The sequence below is a fragment of the Vicia villosa genome, linkage group LG3 (assembly GCF_029867415.1).
Source record: "Vicia villosa cultivar HV-30 ecotype Madison, WI linkage group LG3, Vvil1.0, whole genome shotgun sequence".
NCBI lineage: Eukaryota > Viridiplantae > Streptophyta > Magnoliopsida > Fabales > Fabaceae > Vicia > Vicia villosa.
In genome coordinates this window covers 138,971,352-138,989,520 of record NC_081182.1, presented here as the reverse complement: position 1 = coordinate 138,989,520, position 18,169 = coordinate 138,971,352, and the positions used below count along the sequence as shown (strand labels likewise).

Genomic DNA, 18,169 nt, shown 5'->3' with positions numbered 1-18,169 from the left:
CTTGTTGAAATGAATCTCTGAGGACCAAATGTTGACTGTTGATGAAGATAATTCTTTTGAGATGAAGGGAGAACAAAACCCTAATTGATTGTTACTTGTACTGATGAGTGATTTCCTGATTAAATCCTGCTGAGTCACAAGTAGCAAACACAAGCTATGCAATTTTGTTAGAGATGCAAATGATGCATATGCAATGATATGAGGTGGTATCTTAGGTAAAAAATTGGGGTATGACAAAGTCCCAAGCCCCTCTTGTAAATATTTGTTTACATAGCCATGAATACACTCAATGGGCCTCTCCCCGAGTATAAGTCCCGAGCCCCCGTGCATACAAACGGATCATGCTTACAGGTATATTTCCTTCATAAACTCCATTGTATACACACACCTTGACATATATATGTAATTGTTCATACTTGTTCATGTTTGTCCATGTTTGTTCATACTTGTTCATGTGTTTGTTCATGTTATATATGCTTGTTCAACTTAGTACAACACTAGGTTCCCCATAGCCTCCTATTGGGCTTCGTGCAAAGAATCTCCTTAGTTTAGGTTAGGACATAGAGTATGGTTTCCCGGTGAAATCGCTCTAAGAGCTCAAACAAACTATACCATGCCTCCTCTTGGGCTTCGTACAAACGACTTGTCCCTCCCATAGCCTCCTCTTGGGCTTACAATGCAAGGACCCTTGATTGTCCCTCCCATAGCCTCCTCTTGGGCTTACAATGCAAGGACCCTCGGATAGCCTCCTCTTGGGCTTCGTACAAGGACCCACGGGCTTCTTATAAGCATCCCCAATATCCAAAACAAATACCCTAGGAGATTAGACATTTATCATCTCTATGATAGGAGTATCTCATCTATATCATCACAAACAATCAATCAATCAAATTTCTCTTTTGCCACAAGGCTGGCTAATCAATCAAACCTTTTTGCCACCATACTGGATGATTATTCAAAGTTTTTGTCACAAGGCTGACTTCATTGAAACTTTTGCCACAAGGCTGGCTGATTAATCAAAACTTTTTGTCACAAGGCTGACTTCATTGAAAGTTTTTGCCACAAGGCTGGCTAAAAAACATCTTTATCATTCTAAGCAACATAAGTGGCATGGCCCAGGGCTTATAATGAAAAGATTTTCAAACAAAATCAAACAGATGTATGTGATGATATAGATTAGATACATCGAACATTGAGATGACATTTGTCTCTTATCCTTTGCTTCCACTAGCATAAGTGGGAACTACGATTGCTCTGACTTTCTCAACATCCCTTTGAGAATACGTAGGCACAAGGTCGTATCCTTGGCGAGCAAAACTTCTCCCTCAAACCATTCAAACCTTAGCACCCATAGACCTGAGCTACAGATGCTCTGATTCCCTCTAAGGGATATGTATGCAGAAGATTGCGATGATCTTTGCGAGCATAATCAAACAAACACCTTAGTTTCCCACCTATCTCACAATAGAACCCCAATAGCATAGAATGAAATGGACATAACAAAGAAACCTATAGAGTACTATAGATACGTTGGGTGCTAATACCTTCACTTCGTATAACCAACCCTCTTACCCAAAGATCTCTCCCCCCACTTTTAAGGTTATTGCAGCTTTTTTCCTTTTCCTACTTTGGAAACAATAAAAAGTTTGGTCGAAAAAACAAAAATCAATTTCTTGAGCCCAAGCCCAAAGAAGGCATCAGGTGTCTCATCCCCGATTGATTTTTTTTCACGCGACAGCCCTATTCCCATTTTCTTGGTTATTTTGTTTTATTTAAATGATTAGTTGGTGACGTGGCGCAGTATGGTTGGTTCATTCTTTGTTTTTGTCTTATTAGACTTAAAGTCCACTTGCCCAATTGATATGCTATCCCTTCTCTTTGCTGTTACGTTGCGCATCAATAATCATATGCTAAAATATAAAATTTCACATGCTAAATAAAACCAATAACAAAATGGAAGTGAAATAATAAGTGTGGAAATAAGAGTGAGCTTTGGGCCGTAGATCGCATGGGCCTTGTTACTATTCTGGACTATACCCCTGAATTACTAATACACACACAACAACTTGGCCTGGGCCTGCGTACTTTTAATTTCTACACCCCCAGGTTTTGAGGCCCAAGCGCAACACAATAGAATTCAGTTCAATTGCTAATTGCTAATCTACCTCCCTGCCAGTGTTATCTCCTTTTTTGCTTAAAATTGTTTCTTTTCTAGCTTTGATTGGTAAATCAGTTTTAATTGAAATAAAAAATGAATAAAAATATGTTTTAGATATTATTTTGTGTGTAGATAATTTTAATATTTTTTTTAGAATTTTAGGACTTATCTTGGTATTTTTAATGGACTATTTTCTAAAGTGTAGTCGATTTTTTTCGGTTTAGGTACCTTATGCGTTTAGGCTTGATTGAACAACTTGCAAACTGATTTTTTCCATTCCCTTTTGTGTCCATTCAGTAGAGATATATAGGATGCCATATATTGAAGATCAAGTTCTGATTCTAGATTTTGGTAGGGTTTTTAGGCTAGTTCCTTTAGCATTCGATTATTGTGCGTTTGTGTACGATTGTTGTTTGTTTTTGCCCATAAATGATGATGCACTTGTGCAATGCTTTCATTAATTTTTGAGGAAAGTCCTAGGTTTTTTTAAGAGGTTTTAGAACCTGAGTTGTGAATTTTAAGTCATACTTTCATGCTTTGCTCGAATTTCCTTTCTCACATGTAAATAACTTGCTTTTGATTAACGATTGTATCAAAACTTGTGCGAATGACCTATAATTTTGTATGAGACTTCTTAACATGATTTTATGGAAGTTTAGTCACATCTTAGGGGCTGTTCACTACTGACTTCCATCATTCGTTCATATCATTTTTCTAACTTCATTCACAATTTGAAATCGTTTAGTTAGTTTGACCTAGTTTTGTCTAGTTTTTGTTAGAACTTTGTGTTGCTTCAAGCTAATTGACTAACATGGATTGGTATAAGGTCTTAGAACTATAAATTCAATGTAATGCTACTGACCTCAAGCTTAGGCCATGTGTTCATTTACTTTTTGTTTTGACTAATTGATGTTTGCTTGTTAATTGTTAAGTAACGATTCACGCGATACTTTGGTAACTTCTTGTGAATATTTTTGTGTGAGATTATGATGCTTTTGTGTTTGATTTAGGACAATAATTTCCTTGGTTTGATACTGCCCTAGGGCTTTCTTCCCTCTTTCTCATGATTTGCCTCTTCTTTCACACTTTGATTGTTGTTAGTTTAAGAGGCGACGGTTGTTTGTTCTTCCTCCACCTTTTGTGGATTTTTTTCTCGTGGGATTCTACGTGTGTAGTCTCTCTTAGGAGTAGACTTGGTTAGGGACTTCATTAAGTCACCTACCTTGCTTGTTGCTTTTGCTTATCTCTTACTATATGCTTGCCATGTTCCCTTAGGGCGGTGACTTCAATCTTCATTAAGATGAGTCATATAGAACAACTTAGGTTGTAGTCTATGCATGATAACATAGGTAGAGATCCCTTATCCTTGACCTTAGGGCCATTCTTATATGTTAGCATTAGGTTAGAAATGTATGTTCCCCTTTTGCATAACAAACAAAAATCCATAAAACACAATAAAACATTAATAAAGGTTGAAAGTTAATAAAATGGAATGGAAGCTCTCGTCCCTCTTGTTTAAGGGGATCACTTGAGTGGAGATTCCTAAACTTAAAAAACACAAACCAAGAGTTGATTGAGTCTTCCTTGTTTAAGGGTCACTCGAAACATTCGACATACTTTTGTTTAGCTTTTAAGAGCATGTTACTTCCACTCCAATCCCAGCGTGAGTCTCCAAAGGTCGAGCGGCAGAGTGTGCTGTAACTGTTCACTAAAAAACACCAACAAATCCTAAAAAACATAGAAAATCTTAAGCAGAACTACGGCACTCTGATTCTTCTTAAGAGGATACGCAGGCATAGAGGCAACTCTAGCGAGCACAATAACTATTAAAAAACTTTAAGTTTAATCATGCATTACATTAGTGATAGATACACCCTTTAGATAGAAACAAACATAGGTGGATACCATCGAGTACGATGGGCGTGAGGGGTGCTAGCACCTTCCCCTTGCGTAACCGACTCCCGTGCCCTGTTCTCTGGTCGAAAGACCTTGTTCTTATTCGAGTTAGGTTTCCTGGTATTCCTTTCCCTCGATGAGATAAATATATTAGTGGCGACTCTGATCCATTTTTCGCGGTAGCGACAGCTGGCGACTCTGCTGGGGACGTGATAGACCTGTGCTGGTCCATTCCTAGCGATTCGATCCTAGCCTTTATTTGTTTCTTTGATTGGGTGTTTATTTATTTGTTTACATGTTTACCTTTTGTGTATATGTTTGCATATCATGTCTATTTCCTTTTTGCATATCATGCATCTGGACTATATTATGGGTCCCCGTGGGGGCCACATATTTTCCTGATTTGTTTTGCAGGTGGGGGGTTTGTGTGAGGTAAAAGGCCCACTACCCTGGCCAGTGATACTTAGGATTAGTGTGGATGCCCATGTCAACTCCCGTAGCGTTTGATACGATCGAGCTTGACATGGGGTACCACGACCAGGCGAGGTTCTTTCATGGAACATTGTGTCTGGCACATTTGTGCCTCAAACACATTGTACCCCATTGGAATCGTTAACCCTGGTGACCATTAGGAACCACCTGTCCGTGTCTAGAATTCATACCCGTGAGATTGGGGTGGGACAGGATACTAGCCTTCATCATACCCGGATTTCTATATTGCAATCTGAAGTCGGAATTTTGAACCTGTTACATTCAGTATAACCCAGATATCCAGATATGGGAGAGAATCAGTCTCTCATCACATTGCACACATATCACATCACATCACATCACTACTATGCCCACTTTATTTCGTTGTGGAAGAATCCCAAAGTCTGTTTCAAAAAAAAAGAGAAGAAAAAAGAAAGAAGAGAAAAAAAAGAAGAAAAAGCAAATTATTTCAAGAAAAAAAAAAGGAAAAGAAACAGATATAAAGAAATAGATTGGAAGACTTTGGAACTCTCCCTAAACGAAATGCATTCCACCATATCATCTAACATGCATGTTTCATTTATTTTCAGGATTTTTTGGCTTTGTCTCCGATCAGCACACTGTTCCCAAAGATGAGGCCTGGCAGAAAAAACACCTACTCCAACACCTTCCTGGATCCGAATCTGGATTCTCTCAAGGGGTTGGCAAATCAGATTACACTAGATGAGTTGACCAAGTTCAAACAAGATTATGGGAGAATTATCTACTTCCTCAAGACACCATTTACCAAGTACGAGCGGGAAGGAGTTCACACTTTACTCCAATTCTATAACCCTTCTCTCCGTTGTTTCACATTTCCTGACTATCACTTGGTTCCTACCTTGGAAGAATACTCTCTTTTTCTCGGCATCTCCATCAAAGAGCAGATACCATACCTTAGTACGATGAAAGCTCCCACTTCTCTTGAAATTGCAAAGGCTCTTTATTTGAGCAAATCAGTTGTGGAAGCAAACCTCAAAGAGAAAGGAAATTATCAAGGGTTCCACTTAGAGTTCTTGGTTCAGACAGCTTATGACGCCATTGCGGCTAAGGAATGGGATACATATAGAGCTATCTTGGCCTTGAGTATCTATGGCATAGCAATGTTTCCAAATGTGGTCAATTTTGTGGACATAAACGTGATCCATATCTTCATTCTGAAGAATCCAGTTCCTACACTCCTAGGCGACGTTTACCACTCAATACATCACAGAAATGGCCGAAAAGGGAGGTTGGTCCAATGTTGTGCTCCATTATTGTACCGTTGGTTTAGATCTCATCTTTCTGAGCGTGGTCCTTTTGTTGACAATAGGCACACATCGAGGTGGGCTGATAGAATCATGGGGCTGGTAGCTGTCATACCCCAATTTTTGACCCTAAGATCATGCATCATTTGCATCTCAATCATTAATCAAGATCACAATCTTGAGATTTCATTTTTCGGTGTTATGTTCGCTTCGCCTTTGAGGGGAACTATCAAGCACCTAATTTTGTTTAATTTGTTTTATACTAACCAAAATCCAAAAATATGCATTTTGTTTCCTTTGTTTGTGTTTTGCAGAAAAAGATCGGGCAAAAATCAAAACAGTGCAAGAAAAGGAATTTTTGAAAATTTCACTATTGAAATCGATTTACCCATACAGGAAATCGATTTCCCTGGGGGGAAATTCAATAAAATAAGGAGGGAAGTATGACATCATTTTGGCACCTATTTTCTTTGATTATTTTTTCCATTTTACCAATTTTCCACCTCACCAAAATTAATTCACTTCATTAAACCCATTTAAGCTCCATTTTACCATTTAAACACCAATTAAACACAAGTTAATTACCAAATGCAAAAAGACCAAATTGCCACTACTCTTGCTTCCATCCTATAAATAGAGGTCTCTACTCCCTCATTTCTCAAGCTTGGAGCGCCAAAAAATTGCTTGCAAATTCATTTCTCATCATTTCCAAAACCCCCACCCAAAGTTCATTTTCATAGAATTAGTGAGATTTACATTGAATCTCACTAGTTTTAAACTAAACCTCCTACATTTCACTCTTTTCTTTGTTTGTTCATCTCCAATTTTGAAGGATCTACACACTTTGTGCTTCTTCTTGAAGCTACTTCAACATTTGATTCAAGAATTGGTAAATTCCTAAACTCTAAGATGTAGATCTTTGTGGCTTGTGTTCAATGCATCTTTGATGCTATATTGGTCCTATTTGATGGTGATTTGATGGAAAATTTGTGCTCCAATGGATATGTGATCATAAGGTGTTTGTATGTTTGCTTAAATCAAGTTTTATGCTTCCTAATGCTGATTTTTTGAAAGCTGCGTGCAGGAAATCGATTTCCCCCTGTAGGAAATCGATTTCCACCTTGTTTTTATGCCAATTTTGAACTCTGCACTCTGGAAATCGATTTCCTACAGAGGTAAATCAATTTCCAGTGAGGCATAATGCTTTTTTTGCCTTTTTTATGCTTGTTTTGCCTTTCTTCTTCCTCCACTTCATTAATATCATTGGATCTAGGATGTTGATAGATTTTAAATGACCAAATCCATAATATTAGACGAATGATATTAATGATAGTGTGAGTTGATTATCTTTATGCATTTTTATCTTCTTCTTCTCCTTCTTTTTCTTTTGATCGATGAAAGTCTTAATACCTTGAGAATTCTTATGGATTCTTGGTAAAGACTAGATCGCTACCTATTTTCTTTTCGTGCGGTATTGCTTTCGGAGAGTGATCTACATATCGCTTCTCTCGCATGCATTAGCACATAAAGTTTTGACCGGCCTCGTTGTAGGGTGATTTCTACATAAATCACTTGGCGATCTGCTTAACATAGCGCAATATTTCATGTCCCGAATAAAAAAAGATCAAATATGGAAGAGAGTTGTATGCGGTTGTTTTAAGACTTATGGAGGTTTATAATGTAGTCGCTATGATTTTATCAAGTTTTTGATAAATTTCCATTGAATTTAAATCCGAGAACATCCTTCACTCACCATCGATCTTCCTTACTAACTTTGATAACATACTTGACAAGTTTCAAGATGGTTATCTTTAACATCTAACAATTAACTTTAATTTCCGCAATTTATTATATCGCTCTTTATTTTTCGCTTTATCGCTTTATTTTATCATTTCATCATATTTACATTCCGCCATTTTCTCTTTGTCCATTTGGACGTTTATATTCCGCTATTTTCTCTTTGTCCATTTGGACACTATGTTTATGTTTCCGCTATTTTCTTTTTGTCCACTTGGACCTTACTTTACTTTTATGCTAAAACACTAATAAACAACAAAAATCTAAAAAACGCTTAAGGCTCTCTTTCGGACTATTGGTCACTATCCCGAGCATTATGGAGATTTGGACTTATGGACTTAGTACCTCTGGACCCTTATTCCGTTATTACTCTGCTGTTATTCTGTCTGTCTGGCATTGGATTGTTGTCTGTTTGTACATGCAAGTATTTCCTTGAAAGTCCTTGATGGCTAATTCCAAGGCATTGATATAAGGATTTTACCCGAAAACAGCCGTTACTCTGCCCGATTTCCGTCAGAATTTTAATGTGCTTAATGCAAAGTGGTGCTAAAGATAATAAGTTCATCTGGATCCCCAAGTGATAATGTGTTGGTTTAGTGTCGATATTCCAAAGGATGGGAAATCTACCTTGACTCATAATGTCAAGTGTTGGCTTCTTCTTCGGTTAGACCATTTCTTTCCTTAGCTTTTATTTTACGCAATAGAATAGCCTCTTCATCTCCTCCCCTTCTTTAATTTTCAAAATCTTCTTTCTTTTTCCAAAACCTTCTTATGTTTGCAACCTTTTCAAAACCTTTTATTTAAAAATATCTTTTGCCCTTAGTGGCCTTTTCCTTCAAAAAGTTTAGACACGACTAATTGTTGAAACGAGTGGCGATACCCCATGATTTTGAAATTGATTGATATAATGAGATCTTTTCCGCGTGAGAGAGCTGGTGGCATACTCGTTGATTTCTATCAGAGTTGGAGCCCTTCTTTCATTTGCAATGCAAAGAACTCGTTTGTTCTCATGCTCAAGATCAATGGCTGCGTATTTCTCTCCGACGACGATAAAGTGTTTATTCGTTTTAAAACGTTTTCCTTTTAAGCGGAACTACATTAGCTCTGACTTCTCCATTGCACCGAGGAGGTATGTAGGCACAAGATGTAATGTGTAACGCCCGGAAATTCGATTATTCGCTTAATCTAGACGTTAAGAGTGTTTAGTGAAGTTTTCGTATTTTGAGACGATTTAGTCGGTATTAGTTAAGGATAGCGGATTGATATTTAATCAAGAGTTTCAATATTTTCAATATTAGAAATATTATTGGAATAATATTTGAAGTTTTGAGAATTTTCTGAGTAATTAAGATTAGACCAGAAATATGATATATTGGTCGAATTTGGATTGTCGGTGTTATTTTAAGAAGCATATTTGAATTTATTAAGTTAAAAGTTGAATTTTAGTCGGACGGTCGAATAATAATATTAAGAATAATATTATTTAGAAGTTGGAATTTATTCTACTGTTGGAGTATTAATAAAAGTGATATTTTGATTTAATTTGAGTTATATAACTTATTGGGCCTAATTAGTTGTGGAGAATAATAAAGAGGAGACTTAAACACTAAGCCCAATTGGTTTTATATTAGGGTTTTAGAGATGAGAAAGAGTAGTGTTGTCATTTGGGAGGAAACAAGAATAGAGGAGAAAGAGGCAAGCAATGAAGAAGAAGAAGAAGCTTGGAAATTTTCATCCATGATGCCAAATTGAAGATACAAATAGAGACCCATTGAGTTGCTTCCATTGATAAGGTAAGGGTGAGGTTCTCTTCCTATAATGGGGCTTATGAACAATTGTATGTGGGAAATAGGGTGAGTAGATTTATTGCATTTACTTGTGTTAAATTGTTTCAATTCTGTGTATCTGTGTGTTTGCTGTTTGCTGCTGTTTATGTTCATATTGGTATGCTTCCGAAATGGCTATGTTGTGCTTTAAATGTGAGGTTGAAATATTGAAATAAGTAAGAAATGAGAGAATAGCCATCACGATGTAGCATCTACGACAAGGAGACGGACTGCAGCACATTACTTGACGGACGACAATAGCATTGGAGCTAGCCAATATGACGGCCGGAAGACTTTCCATTGTGTGCTGGACCGTGAATTTTCCTCTTGTTCATGTTCCATATATATATATATATATTGTTTTTTTTTGTTTGTTTAGTGTTTTCTATCCTGTTAGTCAATATATAATAGTATAATAAAATAGTATAAAAAGTGAAATGAAATAGTATATAATTAGAAACAGTAGATATATAATTAATAAAACACAAAATAGTCCCGTTCGATCGAAATAGCCGAATTAAGTGGTATAATTAGTTGTCCGGAATTTGATGAAAATTTACGTGGTAGTTAAGCTTAATTAGTAGATTAACGTGGTGGTGTTACTTTGTTGAAATTTTGATATTTTACGAATCGACCGAAATTGAATTTTAATTTAAATATTATTTATAAATAAATATTGATTATGTGATAGAAATTGACACACATTTTAGGAATAGAATATAATGGAATTGGAATTAATATTATTTGTAATAATTTTAGGAGTTTTGAAATTAGAGTTAAATAATTAGATTAATAAGTCAATTTAAATTATTTTTAATTTGAATAGGGTTGTTAGAGTTGCTAATAAAGTTGTCAATAGAGTTATTAAAGTTGTCAATGGAGTTGTTAGAGTTGACAAATAAGTTGTTAGAGTTGTTTTGAATTACTAAGAGTCATACTTTTGTTTGTTTTGAGTAATTCTGACATGTTTAGAGTTGTCGGTGTATAATGTCGGTGTTTGCTTTTTCATTGGAACTTGAATAATTCATATCTTTTAAACCGTAACTCCGTTCGAGTCCCCGTTCGAAGCGTTAGAAAGCTAGCGCGATATTCTTTTCAATAAAAATGGTCTTGAGTAATAGAATGCTAGAAATTGAAAATGGAGTAGAAATAGAAGTGAATTAAATTAATATAGTGTGAGTATTAATTGGTTGATTAAATTAGTAGTTGAATTAATTTCAATAAGTATAATTGATTGGATTATAATAAGTATTGAAATCGATTATTCGGTTGTCGGTAACTTACGGTATTATGGAAAGTTGACCGTAATTGTATTTTGACCAAATACTAATGAACTGATACTTGGTTTAGAAGTGTATTCTTATATTTTGTTACGATATGAATTAACATGAGATAGTATGGTTTGCTAGTGTTAATTGTATTTTGGTGAATCATAATTGAATATTGTTTCTATTATGTGGATTGATATCAATGTGTTGAGAATGTTTTGTACAATTTGATATATAATTCATAGAGCTGAATTATTATGGGTATGTGATAAGTTAAGATTGATGAGACAATCTTAATTGCATATGTTTGTTAACATTGTACATACATTCATGTCATGGTGTGCCTTGAAACAAAGGTGGTTTGCTTTGAAACAAAAGCGAGGCTTAGATTCTAGAGTGAATCGGAAGCGGTAAACTATATGTTTACATTTTGGTGGGCTTTGATCTTGTCCGGATCGGAAGCGTGGCTAGATTCTATATGAATCGGAAGCGGTGGAACTTTGGGTCCACATTGGGTACCACATGCATAGAGTCACATGTCTTGCATTGAGTCACATTGAGGTTATGTGGTGTTTGAATATATGCATTTATGTGATTGTTATGTGTACATGAGATATGATAACTGAAATTGGTGATGTCTTGATACATAATTGGTTAAATGTGTGAATACGTGATAATGATGGATTGTGTATATATTTGGGATAATAGTATTGAATCTTTTGAGTATTATACTATTGAAATTTTGCGCATACTTGAATATGTGAAATTTATTGATTATGACTTGTTGTGTGATGAAAAGTACGTGAGACTAATGAACTGTAGAAGTATGATGTGTATAGTAGCTATTGATACTTGAGATGTGATGATTTTATATGTCTGAATCCTAGCATACAATTTATCATACGCCCACTTATATGATTTGATATCTCACCCTTCTCTCTTGTTTCGCCGTTGCCTTTATACTGGCAACGTGCAGGTGTTCGAGTATGAAGATTTAGTTGCCGTTAATCGAGTCGGTTGTCGCTCTGATACGTAGCACTCGGGGGGACGATTTATAATGTTTATGGTGTTGTTGTTTATTGTGATTATCCTGGTTTATTGGGATGATAAGTTAAGTGAAGTTGCTTTATTAATATGATGTTGTTTATGTGATTAAAATGTTACTTGATTCTAAAATTAAGAATCATGACTCCGCTGTTTTATTAATAAAAGAAGTTATTCTGTTTTAGAAAGTGCTATGTATCCGCTAAATGCGATGAAGTGATTTATTGTTGAAGTGAATATGTGACGCCTCATTTGTGAGTCGAGAAATTTTTAAATACTCTGATATTTTCCGCATTATAATTGCCGGGTAGAAATGGGGTGTTACATAATGTCTTGCCGAGCTTATTTTAAAAATAAAACAAACCCTTTTTAGCACACACACAACACAGATTTTCAAAAAGGTTCCTGTGGAGTACCACAGATATGAGGGGTGCTTAAAACCTTCCCCTTGTATAATCAACACCCGTACCTAAGATCTCTTCCCTTTTTGTTTTAAAAACAAACTTCGGGTTTTTTTGTTCTTTTCCCTTTTCCTTTGGATATAATAAAGCGCGGTGGCGACTTTCACTGAAATATTGAGTCGAGTCAATCCTATGGCTTCGATCTCAGATTTTCCCCGCTACAGTAGCCAAAGACATTGTCTGGTATTATAGATCGTTGGATGACGTGGAGATTATTATGGGCTGAGGAAAATTCGACAATGTGCCTCTCATGGGACTAAGAGGAGGAATCAATTATAATCCCGTCTTGGCTAGAAGGACTTTTGGATACGCCTTCGTGAGTCCCCCTGAAAAGAAAGAGGTTGATGATCTCATGTTCTACCATCTGACCACCAATTCAAGTAAGCTAGAGGAAATCGTGCAAGCCTGGAAAATAGTTCGTCGAAGGGGTAAGAAGCACTTTGGCCAAAGAGATTGTGCTACTTATGAAGCCTACACTGCATGGGTTAAATCTGTGGCCGAAGCTCAAGGGATGCCTTTTCCTCCTAAGGATCCCTTATACCCTCCATCTGAGGATCAACCCGACATTTTTTCCATGCCGCGCTACAATCAAACGGTGAATCAAAATAGGGAATTAAATGAACAAATGGAAACAATGCAGATTAAGATGAATACCGCTCGCCAAGAAAAACTGTCCGCGATACATAAATTGAAACAGAAAGAAAAAGAGCTTGAGGAATTGTATGCTGGTGGGAATACCTCTCAGAAAAGATCCCGAATTGTTGATAGCTCTAGAGAAAGAAAGATGAAGGAGAAATATGAGGTCAAATTGGCAAAGTTGACTGAGCAACTTCAGATTCAAACTGAGAAGGCTCATTCAGAAAAAACTCGTCGTCAGAAGGCAAGTAAAAGTCTGTTAGAACATCAAGAAAAGTTGGAAGCATGCTATGCAAATGTGAGAGAATTGAAAGGCCAGATGGAGCGCAAAAATCAGGAGAACACTCAGGCTCAAGAAGAGGCGAGGTACTGGGAGATGAGAAATCGTCAGATGGAAGGAATGCATGCCAGAAAGGACTTGCTAATCCAAGCACTTGTCTTGAAACCTAATCATGAGAACACCAAAATTTTGTTTGATGAGATGAAGGCTTGGAGCGAAAAGTACATCGGAGAGAGCGCACTTCGTCATGTTGACATGGAGGGTCCTCCTTAGAGATGATTTTAGGTCGAATCACCACCAGACTTGTTGGTTGGGGTTCTCTTTATTATGATTGTATTTTGTTGGCTCATGTGAGCGGGATTATTTGTACTTGGTATTGCCAGAATTGGGTTTTGAAGGTAATGGATTTGTTTCTCATTCCTCATTATTGGTTTCATGATCTCTTATTATTATCTTGTGTTGTTTGATTTGAGACAAAGCTAAAGAATCCTAAAAATAATAAAAACATGACATTCACATGCACACCATGCACTCATGCATTTCATAAATTCATGTATAACAGGTACACCAGATGGTACTCTCGTTTGACTGATCAGGTTTTCTCTTTTAGCAATTGCACCTCCACCTACACATCATTACTACACAAGGGCTAATCAATCACTGCAAATGGATCATTTAAGGGATGATCTTATCCATATGAGAGCTCAGGTTACTTCTTAGATGGCTCAGTTCATGGAAGTCATGCAAGGCATGGCTGATCGCCAAGAAGAGCTCAGAATCCGGATGGACACAGTTGCTCAGGTTGTGGCGGACCCCCCGTAAAGAAATTCTGCTGATATCCGTGTCAATGGTGAACCTGTGAACGGAGGACCTAATGTAATTTCTCCTGCTGCCAATCAAGGTAATCCTCGTGGGCCTCCCCAGCCTACTCCTGAAGGACAAACTACACAACAAATCAGAAGGGCTGCTGCTATCCTTGTGTTGGAAGAGGACCGACACGAGGATTTGTTTCCTGAAAGTGAATGGGGACTTCCACATGATGCTGGAAGGATGTTTAGATGTCTGGAGGAAAGGATGAGGGCCATGGAAGGTCAAGGACTTGGTATGGACATCAGCGACTTGGGTTTAGTTCCTGGCGTCCGTCTGCCACCGAAGTTCAAGGTACCTGACTTTGAAAAATACAAGGGGAATACTTGCCCTAAGACACATGTCCGAGCTTACTATCGCAAAATGCATGTATACTGTGAGGACGAAGGACTGTTGATGCACTTCTTCCAAGATAGCCTGACTGGGGCATCCTTGGAATGGTACATGAGATTGGAGAGGGCTAACATCCAAAGTTGGAGGGACTTAGTCGAGGACTTCATAAAGCAATATCAGTATAATGTCGACATGGCACCAAATAGCACTCAGTTACAGAATCTAGCCCAAAAAGCTAATGAGTCCTTCAAAGAATATGCGTAGAAATGGCGCGAGTTGGCGGCTAGAGTCCAACCACCTATGCTGGAAAGAGAGATGATGGACATGTTCATTAATACTCTAGAGGGCCAATATTACTCCGCCTGCTCTCCATCTTCGAGCTTCGCCGATCTGGTTATGATTGGTGAACGAATTGAAAGTGGGATTAAGGCTGGAAGAATACAGAATCCAAGTGCTGCTAGTTCTTCCTTTGGGACTGGTGGAAAGAAGCCATACAACGGATTTGCCAAGAAAAGAGAGGGCGAGACTAGTGCTGCTTACTATGGTGGAGGCAGAAATCAGGCTTATCAACAAGTAGCCGCTGTGACTATACCAAATGTTCCTTTCCAAGATCAACAACAAGGGTATCCACCACGACAGTATCAACAACGACCGAAACTGCCAGAAAGGGTTTTTGATTCGATCCCGATGACATATGCACAAGTATTGCCATATCTCCTCGATTTGAATTTGGTCCAATTGAGGACTCTGGCCACTCCTGCTAAGTTGCCTGCCAGTTGGGATGCCAATGCAAGATGTGAGTTCCACTATGGGTCACTTGGACATAATATTGAAAACTGTAAAGCATTGAAGCATAAAGTCCAGGATCTTCTCGACTCTAAAGCCATCGAGTTCACTCCTACTCAAGGACCTAATTTTGTTCAGAATCCTATGCCTCCCCATGGAGCTCATGCGGAAAATGCCATTGAGGTTGTTGAAGATGCTCACCTGGTCAAGGATGTGATCGAATTGGGCTCATTGTTGCCATTATTGAAGAAGGAACTATTGAGGATGGGTCTATACGCTGGTTGTGGAGAATTCTGTACTGATTGCATGGTCATTTCCTCAGTTTGTGATAAGGTGAAAAGTGGGATTCAACAGTTGATGGATAGTGGGTACCTACAGATTGAGCGTGTGCGACGTCCGGAAATGGTTGAGAACGAGGTTAACGTGGCTTCCATTCCGTATACTCCGGCCAAGATTCCAATTCATGCTAGAGCACCTCCTTTGGCCATTACATTGTCTGGTCCCGTCCCGTATAACAGTGAAAAAGCAATCCCATGGAATTATGGGGGAGAAGTTTTCTACCAAGGGGCCAAGTACGAGATTAAAATGCCAGTTGAGAAAGAAGATGTGAATAATGTCGTTGGAGTTGGGAGAATGACAAGGAATGGTCGTATTTTCAATCCTCCTCAGAATGCCCGTGATGATAATGCCGAAGCTCTAGCTCAGGCTAAAAGGAAAAGAGTGGTAGAAGATACAGTGGATCAAGGACAAAGCTCTAATTCTGAAGACACTGTAGCCAAAGAAATGGAAGAGTTCCTAAAGATCATCAAGAAAAGTGAGTATAAAGTGGTTGACCAGCTGAGTCAAACTCAATCAAAGATTTCGATCTTGCAGTTGCTCTTGTGTTCGGAGACACATCGAAATGCTTTGTTGAAACTTTTAAGTACCGCCTTTGTCCCTCTGGAGATCTCAGTGAATCAACTTGAAGGGGTGGTGTCAAACATCAATGCTGGTAATGGATTGGGATTCACCGATGCAGACTTGCCTTCCGAAGGTAGAAACCACAATAGAGCTTTGCATATATCGGTAGAGTGTAAAGGGACTATGTTATCACGTGTTCTCGTGGATACTGGATCATCTTTGAATGTACTACCGAAGTCGTCCTTGATGAGGCTGGATTATTCTGGTGTTGAGATAAGGCCGAGTGAATTGACAGTGAGAGCCTTTGATGGCTCAAAGAGATCAGTGTTTGGGGAGGTTGACTTGCCGATAATGATAGGCCCTCAGCTCTTCACTATTACTTTCTTCGTGATGGATATCCACCCGTCTTACAGTTGTCTCCTGGGACGCCCATAGATCCACGCTGTTGGGGCCGTGACTTCGACATTGCATCAGAAACTCAAATTTGCGACTCAAGGAAAGATAGTCACAATATGTGGGGAAGAAGAACATGTGGTAAGTCATCTTGCGTCCTTCAGGTATATCGAGGTGGAAGGAGAGGTCCACGAGACGCCATGCCAGGCCTTTGAGGCTGTCCAGACTATCAAGATCCCCTATGTTGACAATAAGAAGTTGGAGGCTCCCATGTCTTCACTAAAGGAAGCTAAAGCTGTGGTTGAATCTGGTCATTCTGAAGGATGGGGCCGAGTCTTGGATTTACTGATCAAGCAAGATAAATGTGGGATTGGATATCAGTTGCGTCAGAGTTCATCTAATGGGGCCCCCAGGAAGCCTGGAACCTTCGTTCCGATCAAGTTCTCTAGTGCTGGAATTGTCAAAGATCATATATGTGCTGCTGACGATGATACGGATAGCGTTTATGATATCGAGGGATGGATCAAACCATGTGCCCCAGGACAGAAGCTTCTCAACTGGTCATTCGAGGACATCATCTCGATTGCTTTTGATCAAGAGTAATACTGTTTGTTTTTGGTTATCATGCAATAATTCCTGTGTTCTGCCCAAGACACAGTGAACATTTATAGGGCATCATTTGTTGTTTTTCAATGTTAAAATCATTAATAAATGGACGTTTTTGCATTCAAATATTTTGTTCCCTGTCTTTCATTTTTTACTTTTACATTTGTTATAAATAAAAATAAATGGCAACGTTTCTTAATCATCATCATCCATCCATTCTAAAATAAGGCATAAATCATAATTCATGCAGATACACTTCTCCTCCAGATTCTGTTGATAACGATCTTGTTATGCCTCGTTATGACTTCGAAAATCCTATCTACACCGCTGAAGAAGGGGATGAAGAAGATTGTGAACTCCCCGATGAGTTGGCCAGATTATTGAAACAAGAAGAGAAAGTGATCAAGCCACATTAAGAACCTATTGAAACGGTGAATCTTGGCACCGAAGAGATGAGAAGGGAGGTTAAAATAGGGGCTTCTTTGAACGAGGATGTAAAAGAAAAGTTGATTGGAATGTTGAAGGAGTATTCTGATATCTTCGCTTGGTCTTACGAAGATATACTCAGAAGAACATGTCCTGACATGTCCAAGAAAATCCAGGAAGAGGTTCAAAAGCAGTTTGATGCAGGCTTTCTCGCTGTAACAGTTTATCCACCATGGGTCGCCAATATTGTACCTGTACCTAAGAAAGATGGGAAGGTACGAATGTGTGTCGACTATCGAGATATGAATAGAGCGAGCCCGAAGGATGATTTCTCGCTTCCTCACATTGATGTGTTGGTAGACAATACTACTCAGTTCTCGGTTTTCTCCTTCATGGACGGTTTTTCTGGTTATAATCAGATAAAGATGGCGCCCGAGGACATGGAAAAGACAACATTCATTACGCCTTGGGGCACCTTTTGTTACAAGGTCATGCTGTTTGGGTTGAAGAATGCTGGGGCAACCTATCAGAGAGCTATGGTGACTTTGTTTCACGACATGATTCATAAAGAGATCGAGGTCTATGTGGACGACATGATTGCAAAGTCCCATACTGAAGAGGAGCACCTTGTTCACCTGAAGAAATTGTTTGAAAGGTTAAGGAAGTTCAGGTTAAGGTTGAATCCCAATAAATGCACCTTCGGAGTGAGATCCGGAAAATTACTTGGTTTCATTG

At 38.3% G+C, this 18,169-nt stretch overlaps 2 protein-coding genes across 2 annotated transcripts; both read left to right on the top strand.

Annotated features, from left to right (window-relative positions):
• The first annotated feature begins 5,157 nt into the window (after positions 1-5,157).
• LOC131659051 (uncharacterized) lies at positions 5,158-6,258 on the top strand. Its single transcript, XM_058928293.1, has 2 exons — positions 5,158-5,913; positions 6,208-6,258. The coding sequence occupies exons 1-2, from the start codon at positions 5,158-5,160 to the stop codon at positions 6,256-6,258; spliced, it is 807 nt and encodes a 268-aa protein (XP_058784276.1).
• Positions 6,259-14,623: 8,365 nt separating this feature from the next.
• LOC131659050 (uncharacterized) lies at positions 14,624-16,444 on the top strand. The gene has a single exon (XM_058928292.1). It carries the CDS (start codon positions 14,624-14,626, stop codon positions 16,442-16,444), a length of 1,821 nt encoding a protein of 606 aa, XP_058784275.1.
• Positions 16,445-18,169: the final 1,725 nt, after the last annotated feature.